The 16,237-nt window shown below is 40.3% G+C and overlaps 1 protein-coding gene across 2 annotated transcripts in view; it reads right to left on the reverse strand.

Moving 5' to 3' along the window:
• Positions 1 to 16,237, reverse strand: part of necab2 (N-terminal EF-hand calcium binding protein 2) — a gene marked incomplete at its 5' end in the record, with an annotated part of 150,747 nt that overhangs the window by 23,274 nt on the left and 111,236 nt on the right. The window contains one exon of one of the 2 annotated variants that reach the window (XM_084059979.1): positions 15,520 to 15,576. The exons of the other annotated variant lie outside the window; for it this stretch is intronic. Coding sequence (XP_083916105.1) covers positions 15,520 to 15,576 — 57 coding nt within the window. The remainder of the gene's footprint in view (positions 1 to 15,519; positions 15,577 to 16,237) is intronic. 2 annotated transcript variants of the gene reach the window in all.

The following is a 16,237-nucleotide window of genomic DNA, read 5'->3' on the forward strand; positions in this document are numbered from 1 at the left end:
TTCTAGAAGTTATTCTGCAAAGGGAAGCATCAAGAAGGATATCAGTCAATTTATCCGTTGCCCCAAGATACCGGGGACACATGACTCGGAATCGAACCCACTCAAGGAAAGAATCATAGGAAAGACATCAATGGGATTTGAATTCATGGCCTCTGGATCATGTATACTGCGTCTCAACCCATTGAGCTAACAGTTGGATGACAAATATAGCCTTACTGGTAGTTTTCAGTTGATCTTCTGGAAGCCAGTCTGCAAAGGAAAGAATCATAGGAAAGACATCAATGGGATTTGAACTCATGGCCTCTGGATCATGAATACTGCGTCTCAACCCATTGAGCTAACAGATGGCTGACAAGTACAGCCTTCCTGGTAGTTTTCAGTTGATCTTCTGGAAGCCAGTCTGCAAAGGAAAGAATCATAGGAAAGACATCAATGGGATTTGAACTCATGGCCTCTGGATCATGTATACTGCGTCTCAACCCATTGAGCTAACAGTTGGATGACAAATATAGCCTTCCTGGTAGTTTTCAGTTGATCTTCTGGAAGCCAGTCTGCAAAGGAAAGAATCATAGGAAAGACATCAATGGGATTTGAACTCATGGCCTCTGGATCATGAATACTGCGTCTCAACCCATTGAGCTAACAGATGGCTGACAAGTACAGCCTTCCGGGTGCTTTGACTTGAACAACAAACAAGACAAATAACTTTAAAAAAATGTGTTACAGCATAAATATAAATCTTTTTCATGGGGGGCCCTGACACTACATCTTTTCACATTGGGGTCCACTGCCCAAATACATGTCAATTTGGGGGGTTGACAACAAAACGTTTCAGAACCACAGATTCCAAGGAAACAGCTGTAGGTGAATGGATAGAGTCACTGACTAGTGAGCCGCAGGTAACAGGTTCAAGCCTCAGCTACAGCAGCAAGTCAGGATGTCAAATCAAATAGGTATTATTAGGAGTGAAATGGTTGTGTTTCTTCACCCCAACTGCACATGACAGCAGTTTTATATCAGTTTACATGTACGTTATTTTCAGTGATGAAGACAAACCACACAGACGTTCACTGTACTTTAGTACATTTTGTAAACTTATGACTCTGAGTAGAGTATAGCCTGACTTAAACAAACAAATAACAAATTAGTATAGTCAGATTATTTTTTACACAACTTACATTTTGTAATCAAACTACCGAAACGAAAGTTGGTCACCACCGAAACGAAAGTTAAATCCGAAAAAAATCACTAAGTGTGTAGGCCAAAATCGTCCCCCCAAAAACCTGTTAGGAGTACGTTTCAGGCAATGTAGAGTTGATTGGTAGTACTTTGTAGTGAAGTAATTTTTTTTTCACCATTGTGTCACTACCGAAACTTTTTTGTGTCACTACCGAAACGAAAGTTATATCCGAAAAAATCACTAAGTGTGTAGGCCAAATCGTCCCCCCAAAAACCTGTTAGGAGTACGTTTCAGAAAATTTAGAGTTGATTGGTAGTACTTTGTAGTGGAGTAATGTTTTTTTTCGCCATTGTGTCACTACCAAAACGTTTTTGTGTCACTACCGAAATGAAAGTTAAATCCGAAAAAATCACTAAGTGTGGAGGCCAAAATCGTCCCCCCAAAAACCTGTTAGGAGTACGTTTCAGGCAATTTAGAGTTGATTGGTAGTACTTTGTAGTGGAGTATTTTTTTTTTCACCATTGTGTCACTACCGAAACGTTTTTGTGTCACTACCGAAACGAAAGTTAATGTATTGTCCATGCGGCAATGGACATTTAAAGGCAGGCCTACAACTACATACTTACTTACGCCTCAAAAAAACACTTTCACCTAGAAATCATTTGTAGTTATGGAGATATTTAACTTTAAGCGCCCCATGCATTGTCGATGCGGCAATGGACATTTAAAGGCAGGCTTACAACTACATACTTACGCCTAGTAACGTCATTCATGCTTTAAAATGTTCATCTTACTGTGGACATGTTTGCCTGAAAAGGAATCTTTGAAATGTTGCATAGTTTTAGAATTGTACTCCTTTAAAAGTTCAGAGATTTATAATGGAAGCGGAAGGAAGGTTTTGGGACCTCAAAAAACACGTTCACCTAGAAACTCCATTCACAGTACAAAGATTCCCCCTTACTGTGGACATGCATCCTTGAGATGTTTTACTTTGAAATGATTTGTAGTTTTTGAAATATTTAACTTTAAGCGCCCAATACATTGTCAATGGCAATGGATATCTAAAGGGAAAAGGGTACAAACTTTGCCAGGCTAAGTTAACAGAACAAGTCAGAACCTCTCTGGTGCAGTGGTTTAGATACAGGACTTGCAACCAGAAGGTTACCGGTTCAAATCCAACCAGGACAGGTTTCTAACCAATACCTGACTCTTGCACCTTTATCTGATCTTTCACTGAAGAGCGTGTAAGAGACCATAGAAAGTATGTACCATGGTGGAGCAGTGGTTAAGATTCAGGCCTTGCATACTGAAGGTCCTGAGTTCAAATCCCGCAAGGACATCTTTCTAACTCTTACCTGGGGCTTTTACCTTTATATAATCTTTCAGAAAATTCCACGCAAGTCAACAGAACAGGTAAGGACCTCTGTGGTGCAGTGGTTTAGAAACAGGACTTGCAACCAGAAGGTTCCCGGTTCATATCCAACTGGCGCACCTTTTGTTTTCTTTCCCAAGACTCAAGACCCAAAAGAGTCTTGAGTCGAACCAATTACTCCCGCGGAGACATCAAATTTCTCTTTTGGGCCTTGAGTCCCAAGACTCAAGGCCAAAAAGAGAAATTTGATGTCTCCGCGGGAGTAATTTTTTCGACTCAAGGCCCAAAAGAAGGTGAACTGACTGTAACGATTCAAAATGTCATATATAGAATAGAAAACCCATTCAAACTTTAAAATGTTCATCCTAATATGGACATTTTTGCCTGAAAAGGGATCTTTGAAATGTTTCATTGTTTTAGAATAGTACTCCTTTAAAAGTTCAGAGATTTATAATGGAGGCGGATGGAAGGTTTTGGGACCTCAAAAAAACACGTTCACCTAGAAACTCCATTCACAGTTCAAAAAATCCACCTTACTGTGGACATGCATCCTTGAGATGTTTTACTTTGAAATGATTTGTAGTTTTTGAAATATTTAACTTTAAGCGCCCAATACATTGTCAATGGCAATGGATATCTAAAGGGAAAAGGGTACAAACTTTGCCAGGCTAAGTTAACAGAACAAGTCAGAACCTCTCTGGTGCAGTGGTTTAGATACAGGACTTGCAACCAGAAGGTTACCGGTTCAAATCCAACCAGGACAGGTTTCTAACCAATACCTGACTCTTGCACCTTTATCTGATCTTTCACTGAAGAGCGTGTAAGAGACCATAGAAAGTATGTACCATGGTGGAGCAGTGGTTAAGATTCAGGCCTTGCATACTGAAGGTCCTGAGTTCAAATCCCGCAAGGACATCTTTCTAACTCTTACCTGGGGCTTTTACCTTTATATAATCTTTCAGAAAATTCCACGCAAGTCAACAGAACAGGTAAGGACCTCTGTGGTGCAGTGGTTTAGAAACAGGACTTGCAACCAGAAGGTTCCCGGTTCATATCCAACTGGCGCACCTTTTGTTTTCTTTCCCAAGACTCAAGACCCAAAAGAGTCTTGAGTCGAACCAATTACTCCCGCGGAGACATCAAATTTCTCTTTTGGGCCTTGAGTCCCAAGACTCAAGGCCAAAAAGAGAAATTTGATGTCTCCGCGGGAGTAATTTTTTCGACTCAAGGCCCAAAAGAAGGTGAACTGACTGTAACGATTCAAAATGTCATATATAGAATAGAAAACCCATTCAAACTTTAAAATGTTCATCCTAATATGGACATTTTTGCCTGAAAAGGGATCTTTGAAATGTTTCATTGTTTTAGAATAGTACTCCTTTAAAAGTTCAGAGATTTATAATGGAGGCGGATGGAAGGTTTTGGGACCTCAAAAAAACACGTTCACCTAGAAACTCCATTCACAGTTCAAAAAATCCACCTTACTGTGGACAAGCATGCTTGAGATTTTTTACTTTGAAATGATTTGTAGTTTGGGAGATATTTAACTTTAAGCGCCCCATGTATTGTCGATGCGGCAATGGACATTTAAAGGCAGGCCTACAACTACATACTTACGCCTAGTAACCTCATTCATACTTTAAAATGTTCATCTTACTGTGGACATGTTTGCCTGAAAAGGAATCTTTGAAATGTTGCATAGTTTTAGAATTGTACTCCCTTAAAAGTTCAGAGATTTATAATGGAGACGGATGGAAGGTTTTAGGACCTCAAAAAAACACTTTCACCTACAAGCTCCATTCACAGTTCAAAAATTCCCCCTTACTGTGGACATGCATCCTTGAGATGTTTTACTTTGAAATGATTTGTAGTTTTTGAAATATTTAACTTTAAGCGGCCCATGTATTGTCGATGCGGCAATGGACATTTAAAGGCAGGCTTACAACTACATACTTACGCCTAGTAACCTCATTCATACTTTAAAATGTTCATCTTACTGTGGACATGTTTGCCTGAAAAGGAATCTTTGAAATGTTGCATAGTTTTAGAATTGTACTCCTTTAAAAGTTCAGAGATTTAGAATGGAGGCGGATGGAAGGTTTTGGGACCTTAAAAAACACTTTCACCTAGAAACTCCATTCAGAGTTAAGAAATTCCACCTTACTGTGGACATGCATGCTTGAGAAACTTTAAAAAAAAATCATTTGTAGTTATGGAGATATTTAACTTTAAGCGTCCCATGCATTGTCGATGCGGCAATGGACATTTAAAGGCAGGCCTACAACTACATACTTACGCCTAGTAACGTCATTCATGCTTTAAAATGTTCATCTTACTGTGGACATGTTTGCCTGAAAAGGAATCTTTGAAATGTTGCATAGTTTTAGAATTGTACTCCTTTAAAAGTTCAGAGATTTATAATGGAGACGGAAGGAAGGTTTTGGGACCTCAAAAAAACACGTTCACCTAGAAACTCCATTCACAGTTCAAAAATTCCACCTTACTGTGGACATGCATCCTTGAGATGTTTTACTTTGAAATCATTTATAGTTTGGGAGATATTTAACTTTAAGCGCCCCATGTATTGTCGATGCGGCAATAGACATTTAAAGGCAGGCTTACAACTACATACTTACGCCTAGTAACCTCATTCATACTTTAAAATGTTCATCTTACTGTGGACATGTTTGCCTGAAAAGGAATCTTTGAAATGTTGCATAGTTTTAGAATTGTACTCCCTTAAAAGTTCAGAGATTTATAATGGAGACGGATGGAAGGTTTTAGGACCTCAAAAAAACACTTTCACCTACAAGCTCCATTCACAGTTCAAAAATTCCCCCTTACTGTGGACATGCATCCTTGAGATGTTTTACTTTGAAATGATTTGTAGTTTTTGAAATATTTAACTTTAAGCGGCCCATGTATTGTCGATGCGGCAATGGACATTTAAAGGCAGGCTTACAACTACATACTTACGCCTAGTAACCTCATTCATACTTTAAAATGTTCATCTTACTGTGGACATGTTTGCCTGAAAAGGAATCTTTGAAATGTTGCATAGTTTTAGAATTGTACTCCTTTAAAAGTTCAGAGATTTAGAATGGAGGCGGATGGAAGGTTTTGGGACCTTAAAAAACACTTTCACCTAGAAACTCCATTCAGAGTTAAGAAATTCCACCTTACTGTGGACATGCATGCTTGAGAAACTTTAAAAAAAAATCATTTGTAGTTATGGAGATATTTAACTTTAAGCGTCCCATGCATTGTCGATGCGGCAATGGACATTTAAAGGCAGGCCTACAACTACATACTTACGCCTAGTAACGTCATTCATGCTTTAAAATGTTCATCTTACTGTGGACATGTTTGCCTGAAAAGGAATCTTTGAAATGTTGCATAGTTTTAGAATTGTACTCCTTTAAAAGTTCAGAGATTTATAATGGAGACGGAAGGAAGGTTTTGGGACCTCAAAAAAACACGTTCACCTAGAAACTCCATTCACAGTTCAAAAATTCCACCTTACTGTGGACATGCATCCTTGAGATGTTTTACTTTGAAATCATTTATAGTTTGGGAGATATTTAACTTTAAGCGCCCCATGTATTGTCGATGCGGCAATAGACATTTAAAGGCAGGCTTACAACTACATACTTACGCCTAGTAACCTCATTCATACTTTAAAATGTTCATCTTACTGTGGACATGTTTGCCTGAAAAGGAATCTTTGAAATGTTGCATAGTTTTAGAATTGTACTCCTTTAAAAGTTCAGAGATTTAGAATGGAGGCGGATGGAAGGTTTTGGGACCTTAAAAAACACTTTCACCTAGAAACTCCATTCACAGTTAAAAAAATTCCACCTTACTGTGGACATGCATGCTTGAGATTTTTTTTTTTTAAATCATTTGTAGTTATGGAGATATTTAACTTTAAGCGCCCCATGCATTGTCGATGCGGCAATGGACATTTAAAGGCAGGCTTACAACTACATACAGTATGATTACATCTTTCTCATTAAACAATACCTGAGCAAAGTTATATTGAACGTACATTACAGTTCCTGAGGCTCTTGAAAAAACATAACATTTAAAATATTTACTGACCCTTCACGGTGGGCCTGGGCCTCATTGCTTCAAGTCACATTAAATGTGCCTTTGGTTTACTATCTGCTGTGGTATAATGGATCTGTCATGCAGCATCTATTTACAGCATGTTGTGCGTGTGCGCGTGTGTATTATTGTGTCAGCAGGAACACTGATAAAAGTTTTTTCCCTTGTGAATGACTATAAGGCCTGGAAATGATTGCATGCACACTTACACAGAATGATGTGTGTGTGCGTGCATGTGTGCGTATAAGTGTTCTGTCCAGCTAGTATATGAATCACTTTCTTAATGTTCTATTTCTCTCTCTTTCATACATGGTTCTCTTTCTTTCCTTCTTGCTCTGTTCACCTAAAAGGTCGTTTCACTTTGTGTTATTTTTAACGCCCCACAATATTCTCATTGTTAGAAGAGTAACTCAAATGTAGGTTGTCTCAACACAGATCCATTTAAAATGTATACCTATGCCTTATTACTCTCTCTCTGTCTCTCTCTCTCTCTTCTCCCTCTCTCTATCTCTCTCTTTCTCTGTATATAAGTGTAGCACAAACAGTGGTGTTGCGTTGACAACTAGATAAAATATTCAGAAATAGCTATCAATCATGTGGGCATAGATACAGTATATATGTATGTATGCATGTATGTATGTATTACAGTAGGTGTGTGTGTGTGTGTGTGTGTGTGTGTGTGTGTGTGTGTGTGTGTGTGCGCGCGCGCGCTTGTGTGTGTGTGTGTGTGTGTTCAGGAGGTTATCCTGCTGTGTGTGAAAACGGGACCAGCAGAGGGATGCTGGGAGATGGAGGATGGGGGGCTCTTACAGTGGAATCACATCACTGTTACCATGGGAACTGGGAAATACCAGTTACCCTCATTCAGGACCTCTCTCTCTCTCTCTCTCTCTCTAGTTCAATATCTCCATCATCCTCCTCTCTTTTCCCTTTTGTCTCCCTTCCTTAACTCGTCCATCCCGGCGTCAACCCCCTCCAATCTTACCATCACATCTGCAACCCCTCAGGCCCCTTTTAGAGACTTACTACAATGCCCCTTCTCTCTTTCAACCTCTCTCTCTTCCTTTTTAGACCTCTTAACACCTGACACCTCTTGGCTCCAGACCTGCTTTTTTTCCTCTGCCATTTTCCTTGAATCAGCCCTCCTCACCCATCTCCCTCAATTAGTTCCACTCTTCCTTGCCATTAATTGGGGCATTGTAGAACATCTCTCCTCCAACTCTGCGGCTTTCCTTTACATCAGTCCTCTCGCACTCACACACACACGCACACACACATACACACACACACACACACACACACACACACACACACACACACACACACACACACACACACACACACACACACACACACACACACACACACACACACACACACACACACACACACACACACACACACACACGTACTGTATATGCACTCCCTCTGGTCTTCTCGTTTTCTGAAGAATTGCACACGTGTGAGATTCTTCAGAAAATGAGAAGACAAATTCCGAAGAGAAAAGACAGGAGACCTCATTAATTCAGGGTGTTATCTCACTATCCTTCCATAGGTTACAGTGCTACAGTGATAGTGGATTGGTGTAATAGTGGGTACAGTATGCTGACCTGCTCAGATGTGAATTGTTTTCACTGTATATTTACATTCATGTTTAATGACGCACATACTCTCATGCTAAACTAAAGAGGTGAAATCATATCTAACAAAAGAAAGAACGGCATCCAGCCTTGTGGGCTTCACTTGCATGCTCAAGAATAGTGTGAATTGAATTCTTCCCTTTCGGAATTTCTTTACTTTTTTTTCTGTGAAACATGTACATTTATCTCTGTATTTCAGCTGACCATTGATACTAGGTAACATGCCTTACCTCCAGATGTTTTATATCAGTTTATCAGAGTTGCTGCCACTCACTCTGTATGCTTCTATCCTCTCTCTATCTTATCCATCTGTCTTTGCATAATATTGTCATTCCACTGTGCATTCTTTCAAACTCGTAGCCCTCATTATGCAAAACAATGAGAGATATACTGTATACTGTATGTCAGCTATACTGTGGCTGCAGGGAGTCCTATTATCCCCTCTCCCCCCCTTTTTTTGTTGAATATACTATATATATTTTTGCTTTATTTCAGATTAGAGAAACAGGAAACTAAGGTCAGAGAGAGAGAGAGAGAGAGAGAGAGGAAAGTCATGCAAGACAAGTCAGGGGTCGGATTTGTACCTGGGTCCTCGTGCTCACAAAGAGCATATCGTCGCCATCGGACAGAAACCTTGCATATCCAAAACCGTCACTTTTCAGCAAATAGAAAAAATAACCTGTGTTTCAACAGTCACAAGCTCTGGTTAATACTTTTCATCGGTTAAATATTTATAAAACCCACAAGCAGACTTACTTTCTATCTGACACCTGTCATGGCATGTCATTATAGGCAAGCTGATATTTTTGCTATCTTGTGTGACAATGTTGTAAAAAATGTGTAAAAAAGATAAAATATGGAGATTCAAGGTTTCTGCCCGACATGGACAATAGTCTGTACACTAACTGGCTGAGCCACCAGGCACCCCCAAGAGTCCTATTATCTTCTATCCTTTCCACTCTCTCCTCCCTCTCTATATCTCCTCCTCCCCATCTCTTCTCTCGCTCCCTGTCTCACTTTGACTCTCTTACATACTTCCACTTCCTTTCTCTCGCCTGCTATATTACTCTCTCTCTCTCTTATTCTTCTTATTCTCTCTTATTTCTCTTATTCACTCTCTCTGGATCTATGTATCTATCTCGCTGCCCCCCACTCCCTCTCTGTCTCTGTTGTCCACGGTACAGTAGTTATATTGACAGCACTGTGATTGAGGTTCACTGAGACCTGTATGTGTGAATTAATGCTGTGCGGCCTCCAACAGGCTATTAAACTCACTGGGACTGAGTGCACCAAAACAGAACTGCTGACACTGTAGTGTGTGTGTGTGTGTGTGTGTGTGTGTGTGTGTGTGTGTGTGTGTGTGTGTGTGTGTGTGTGTGTGTGTGTGTGTGTGTGTGTGTGTGTGTGTGTGTGTGTGTGTGTGTGTGTGTGTTTAAGCTTTGACGATGCCATTCTTTTTGTCTTGTTGCCATGACCTACTGTTTTATTTCGTTTTTATTGTGTTATGAGAATTCTTGATATTTTATATTTTGTAAAATTCATTATTTCTCTTAAAATAATAATAAAAGACACCCTTTTGGAACACACTCTGCAAGGTCAAACGGTTTGTTGGATAAAAGCACCACATGTGTCTGTGTAGTCAATTAAAGACGGAAGACAACTTTCGGTTGTATTAAAGTCTAGGGACACAATTGTCACCAAAATACACCGAAACAGATGCGAGTTGACAGACTGTCACCACTTTTTGTCACGCTACAATGCAACAACTGTGTTGTATAGATAGACAGAGAGAGAGAGTCAACAGAGTGCAGTGTGGGCTCTAGCTGATAAATGTAAGTAGGAGGGATTATTGCATTTCCAGAGAAAATCTCCCACACCAATAACACAAACAGACAACGGGGACCGGGGCATTCAGGGACCAGGTGTCACACATTGTACTGCGCATCATTATACCAAACACCGAAAAGCTTGTTATATAAACCTGTCATATGATTAATTTGACTGCCTCTTAAACGGATCAGTTATAACTTTCACAATTTCATACCATGCTTAAATAACATTGGCATAGTGTCTGTCTGTCTGTCTGTCTGTCTGTCTGTCTGTCTGTCCTCTTCTGATCTCGGTTATGAATGTTGTGGCTTCTCTTGTCTTTTCTATGATGTATTCTTTATTATGTATGTCTGATACAGCATCACTGTTGCAATTCTGGGCAGAATTCACCCAAAATCTAAAATTAATAATGAATAACTAATAAAGGAAAACAACAGAGTTTAAGTTTACAGTATATGAATGCTGACCTTTCGGATAGATGTTCACCTTTTCCTAAACATGTTAACATTTCTGTGATAACTTATTATCCAGTCATCTGCTCTGCAGATACTGTAGCTAGACTTACATAAGTGAAGCCTGGCATACAACATTATTGCATTAGCACTGCTGATGCCCATGCTATATGCTCAATGCTCAATGGAAATTATGTATGAGAGACATCCATGTCTGATCATGTACCATTTGTTATGATTCTTGATGTTGATAGTCTTCCTGAGATGACTTATGAGGTTAATAGTGCCTGCAAGACTAAACTGGATTCGGCTAAGCTCACAAATGAGGATATCTTGTCATATTATGAGAAAACTGACGTCCTCCTCAGTGATGTATATCTACCCAAAGGTGCAATTATATGCTCTGATCTGTGCTACACATATTGTGGGATCTGCGTATGAGGCCAGTAGATAATACTTTACTTAATCTGATAAGGCACGCACCATCAAGCCAGGTTGGAATAAACAAGTGGCTGCACAACATTATGCAGAAGCTAAGAAGGCATTCAAGGCTTGGGTTCTAGGCCCAGACAGGGGCCTCATCAATGCTAGGCATGAATTATAGCCAGACTGATGCCATATTTATGGGTCCAATTGCGATCCTGATTTTGGAGAGTCCTGGTCCACTGATTACCGATGTTTTGTCAAAAATTACAAAATCAATTCTAATCAATTTCAGAAATGAAGAATTGCTGACACATCGGCTGCATATTGCCGATACCAATGTTGTCATAAAAGTCAAATGCTATAGTAAGAGAAGCTCTAGTAATATGCATTTTGTTATGTTTGCAAACACTAACTAAAGTTATGAGAGCAGACTCTATGACTTCAAAGCTACTTTCATTGACTTTTGGAAGGAGGTGAAAAGAGGCAAAACATGGCTAGCATTCTCTAAGAGAGGGAGTTTCTGGAGCTGATAATATAGTATAATATTTTATATAATATATATGTCTATGAATTGAATACCAAGGCCCTCATTGGAAACAAGTCCGCAAGGACTTTTATGAACGGACCTGTTAGACAAAGTATTTTAAATGTAACTGTGCTGTTTTACATTTTTTGCCTAATAAAATATTCAATCAATAGTGTTGCAGGCCGTAGCGTGGCAGTCCAGGCACCCTAGGCTGCAATGCCAGCCTGACAGCGTGCCGCGGGTTCGACTCCCGTTCCAGACGACCTTTGCGGCATGTCACCCCCCCCCCCCCCATCTCTCTTCCCATTTCCTGTCAGCCTACTTTCCCTATCCCTCTCTAAATAAAAGGCATAAAAAGCCCCCAAAAAATCTTTAAAACCTGGCCAATGCTGAAACCTGACTTAAAAAGATCACCAGAACACACTTGGTCCTTTTAGGATCTCTTATTTATTGAAAGACCCAGCAGCAGGATCAAACACGGATGTTTTGGCTCACTGTCTTCCTCAGCGTGATTGAATGCTGAAAACCTGAACACGCTGATCGATGTCAGCGCAATAACCCAAACAAGCCGATAACTGCTTGTGTGTGTGTATACAGTATATGCTTGTGTATTTTCTTTAAACCATGCTACATCGTCTTCTTGCCATTTCCCTTATCTTCTACATTCATAACTCCAATCACACCATGGTCTGATTCAAATAGCGGCCTCCCTGATGCACATATCACTGTACAAAAGCCTCCATCACAAGTAAATGCTAATGTGGCTCCGGAAAAAGAGTCCTTCACATATACATACACAATCTTATGTAGCTGCTGTGGGTGCTCAAAAAAAACACAGAGGTATCAAGTGTGCCCTTCATGCAGAGACAGTGGGAGAATCATTGCTTTTGGATGAGCCTGAAATTGGGTGCAGGCTCAAATTTAATCAAGTTTAGATCATTCCGCTGTGCAGAGAACAAAAGGTCATGTATGATAGACTGATCGAATGGCGGGCAGGAGGGAGGAATGAAATCTGAGCGTGAAGAGGATATGGACTTTAAATTGAGGTATCAGGGTTGCGATGCTAAGGTGGGAGGTTGCTGAGATGTATAGGGTTTAAGAGATACTGCTTGTAAGATGACAAGACAAAGAGTCACGCATAAGAGACGAAAGCGGTGCTAGAGGTGAGGCCATGACTACACCAAAATGAGTAAGGGTCATCCTAAGATCTGAATTAGATTATGATTATGGTGCTAGAGAAAAGGTCATGGGGTTATAGTCAGTGGTATGGGTTCATCCTCCAGGCCATGGGGTCACCAAAATCAGTAGGGGTCATCATCCAGGAAGCATGAAGATGCACAGTAAAGTCAATGGCAATTTAGCCAATACAAACAAAACATACAGACCTACAAACCTTAGAGCCCCACTGCTAGCAGGGCTAAAAGGGAAGGAGGTGAGAGGAAAGCGCTAATCAATGTGAGAGGTAGAAGGACTTGGAGAAGATATTTCACTTTGGTAGATCATTCTTGTTTTTGTCTGTTTACTCTCAAAGGAGTACATTAATAAGTAATCACCCTGGTACGCCTGCTTGCAGTGAGCAGCCTTCATGTAGTGAGTCTACTAATGTATGTGCAGGGAAAGCCACAGTAGAAGTGGCTATCTATTCTGAATTAAATAGTAATTACAGTGGGATTGCTAGACAACTCCCCTGAGGGGTAGGACAGCCATCCACCAAGCATATCAAAGTGGCAACATCTGATGGCTATATTTGTTAAACTATGAACAGTGCCATCAATATTACAGTAATGCATGATAGGCACAGAGGTGAGATTAATCTATAACCCGGCTATAATTACCATGGGATCTGATGATCAGGTGGTTTATTGGTGCATATAACTGTGCAAATATGATAACGTTAGTTGAGACTAAGCCAACAGGGAAAATCAATTCAGTATTTGGTTTGCTTCATCTTTAATTACTGCTTTCTTTATACTCTTGGTTCTTCTTGGCTGTGTTTTTGTTTTAGTTGTCATGCTACAAATACTGTGAAATTATATTAGATTCGCTCTATTGATCTCCAAGGGAAAATGTATGTGTTACCGTATCCAAAATAATACAAAAGGTGCATTAGGTGGTCAGAGTTAAATGAACACTCAGGAGTTTACAGTGCACTACAGTAAGCTCGATCTGTTTACTTTAGGAGGCCACAAATTGCTGCTCTGCGGTAACAACTTCAAGTTAAGTGTATGTGTATTCCTGGCAATGAGGGCTGACTTCCTTTATGCATGACTGTATCAAATAAATACGTATTTTTATGAGATAGTGTTGTGTATAATTACTCAATTCTGACTATGTCTGCGGGTGCCGGGTATTGCAAGCTGGCATTATTGGACTGTATTTATTTTCACCATCTTCTTTGCTCACAGCACTCTTACATCTTCCCTCTAGGGCAAGTGTGCACTGAAGATAAGACAGCATACAATGTCAAACACCTCAATTCTCATGTGTTCCATTATATAACCCCTGATAGTTGAATGGCTTCATAAGACAACGCAATAAATATGAAACCTAATGTGCCTTTTCAAATATTCAGGAGTCATGGAGTGTTAATGCTGGGTGTTAATATAATCCTTCAGTGTAAAGAAAGACCTGCAAGGTTCGGTTTGTAAACTCGGTTAAATTAGCACTCCAGGTTTGACAGTGTATAATAAAAACTGGCACACAAAAGTGGCCGATCTCCACAACCCATAAAACCACCAGCTGCTTTTTGTATCTGTCTCTAAGATAACGATTAGGTCTGTCTAGCCTTTATTCTCTTTATTGCTACCTGGTTTCTTTTTGTGATGAATCCCTTTTTTTGGGTCTGTCTCTGTGTTTGTCTGTGTGTCCGGAGACAATCTCGCGAACCACTTGACTGATTGGCATCACATTTCTTGTGCACACTGCTACAGAAGTACACTAATTTGTTTTCACAGGTTTTATACTTTTGGAACTATTTTACTTTAACTTTACTAGACTACTCATTAATGATGCAAGTCGGGAACGATGCAAGTTGGAAATGCATGACACACGTTGTTATTCATACCGTTGTACCATGTCAGAGTACCCGTCTGTCTGTCTGTCTGTCTGTCTGTGTCCCTTGTATGCCCATATGGAGATTTCTGTCTCTGTCTGTGTGCCCCATAAATGGGCGGTTCTGAACAACAACTAGGATGGCACCCGGCCTACTTGGGGACATGCATGTTGGGAGTGATGCAAGGGTGCACAGGGCGTGGCAACCAGTTATCTTTCGGGCTCATGTTAAGCAATTGGACCATTCACACCGACACCGCCCCAGCAGCGGTGCAGAGTTACACAAATAGATTTGGCGTCAGTTCTATTGTTATGGGCGCTGTGCAACGTATAATAATAATATCTGGAATTTATACAGCGCTTTTCTAAGACCTCAAAGACGCTTTGCATGTGTGTGGGGGCCAGGGGAGAGGAGAAATCATATCTGACAATATGTCAATTTACAAATCCATCAAAACAAGAAAATATCACTCCGCAGTGCTTCGGCATCGACTGTGAATCCGGTGTTATTCTCCCTGTATATATTTGCTCAATGTCTATGAATTCCCTTAACAAAAGAATCAACAAAAGGCATTACTTTTTAGCTAAATGGATCCTGAGACAAGAGGACCTTACCTATGCCACGCTCCTGGGCAGGGCGGGTCATTTCTCAGCCTTATAAATTGCAACATAACCTAGCGCATGCCTTATGTATTATGGATGGCGGCTACTGGCATTTACAAGCACACTTTGAGTAATGCTGTGCGTCTGTGGAATAGTGAATTTGGTTCCTTGGGCTGAGCATGCAGCATTAAGCCTGAGTTTTACACTTAGTTGTGTGTGGGTGTCGTGTGCCGAAAATAGCCAATCTTGTGAGCTTGTAGATCTTCTATTTTCGTAGCATGAAACTGGGATGCAATGCAACCTAGTCTGGTTATTATGTAATGTCTACTTACTGCGCTGGTGGTGCCATCTGTGTCTGTTAGTCTCTGATGAAGATCAAACCAGACTGTCTGCAACGAGAGGCACAACAACAACAGCATTCACACATCAATCAAACAGAATGACAATGGCAACAAAAACAGCAACAAGCAGACATTCAGTCGTTGACAATGGCAACCATTTCACAGTCAGACTCTGATCACACTGAGGAGAAATGCAGAGGAAACTGCAGCCGCCTCCACCTATGAAAAGATCTGGTCAAGTGGTCTTGGTACGTTAATCCTGTTATTGTGAACTGTGATCGGTAAATGGACCGATGTTCAACCTATATGATCGAGTTTTGTGTGTGTGTGTTGGTGGGGGGCCGGGGGGTTAAGGTAGAGTTAAAGCACCCTGGGAAAGAGTTAAAAGGGATAGGGAGGGGATCAGGTCAATAAAACAGAGGAAATGAAATAGATTGGAACATATCAGCATGAAAGATTCACACACTACCAGAGTTATGATTATCATTAAAAGGAGGAAACGTTACGATGCAGGGCAAGAAGTGGCTGGAGCCATTTTTTAAACAGCTAATAAGCCTACATGAGCAATATGGCAATAGAGCTCATACGGTTTTAAACTTCTACAGCATGAATTTATTACTTAAAGACTGGAGGGTTCAATGCAGTTGGAGAGAGTAATAAGAACTGTGGCTATTTATGCGGCACATTATGAGATTTCTCTCTCTCATTG

Source organism: Gymnoscopelus microlampas, assembly GCF_963454915.1.
Source record: "Gymnoscopelus microlampas genome assembly, chromosome: 6".
Classification (NCBI taxonomy): Eukaryota; Metazoa; Chordata; class Actinopteri; order Myctophiformes; family Myctophidae; genus Gymnoscopelus; species Gymnoscopelus microlampas.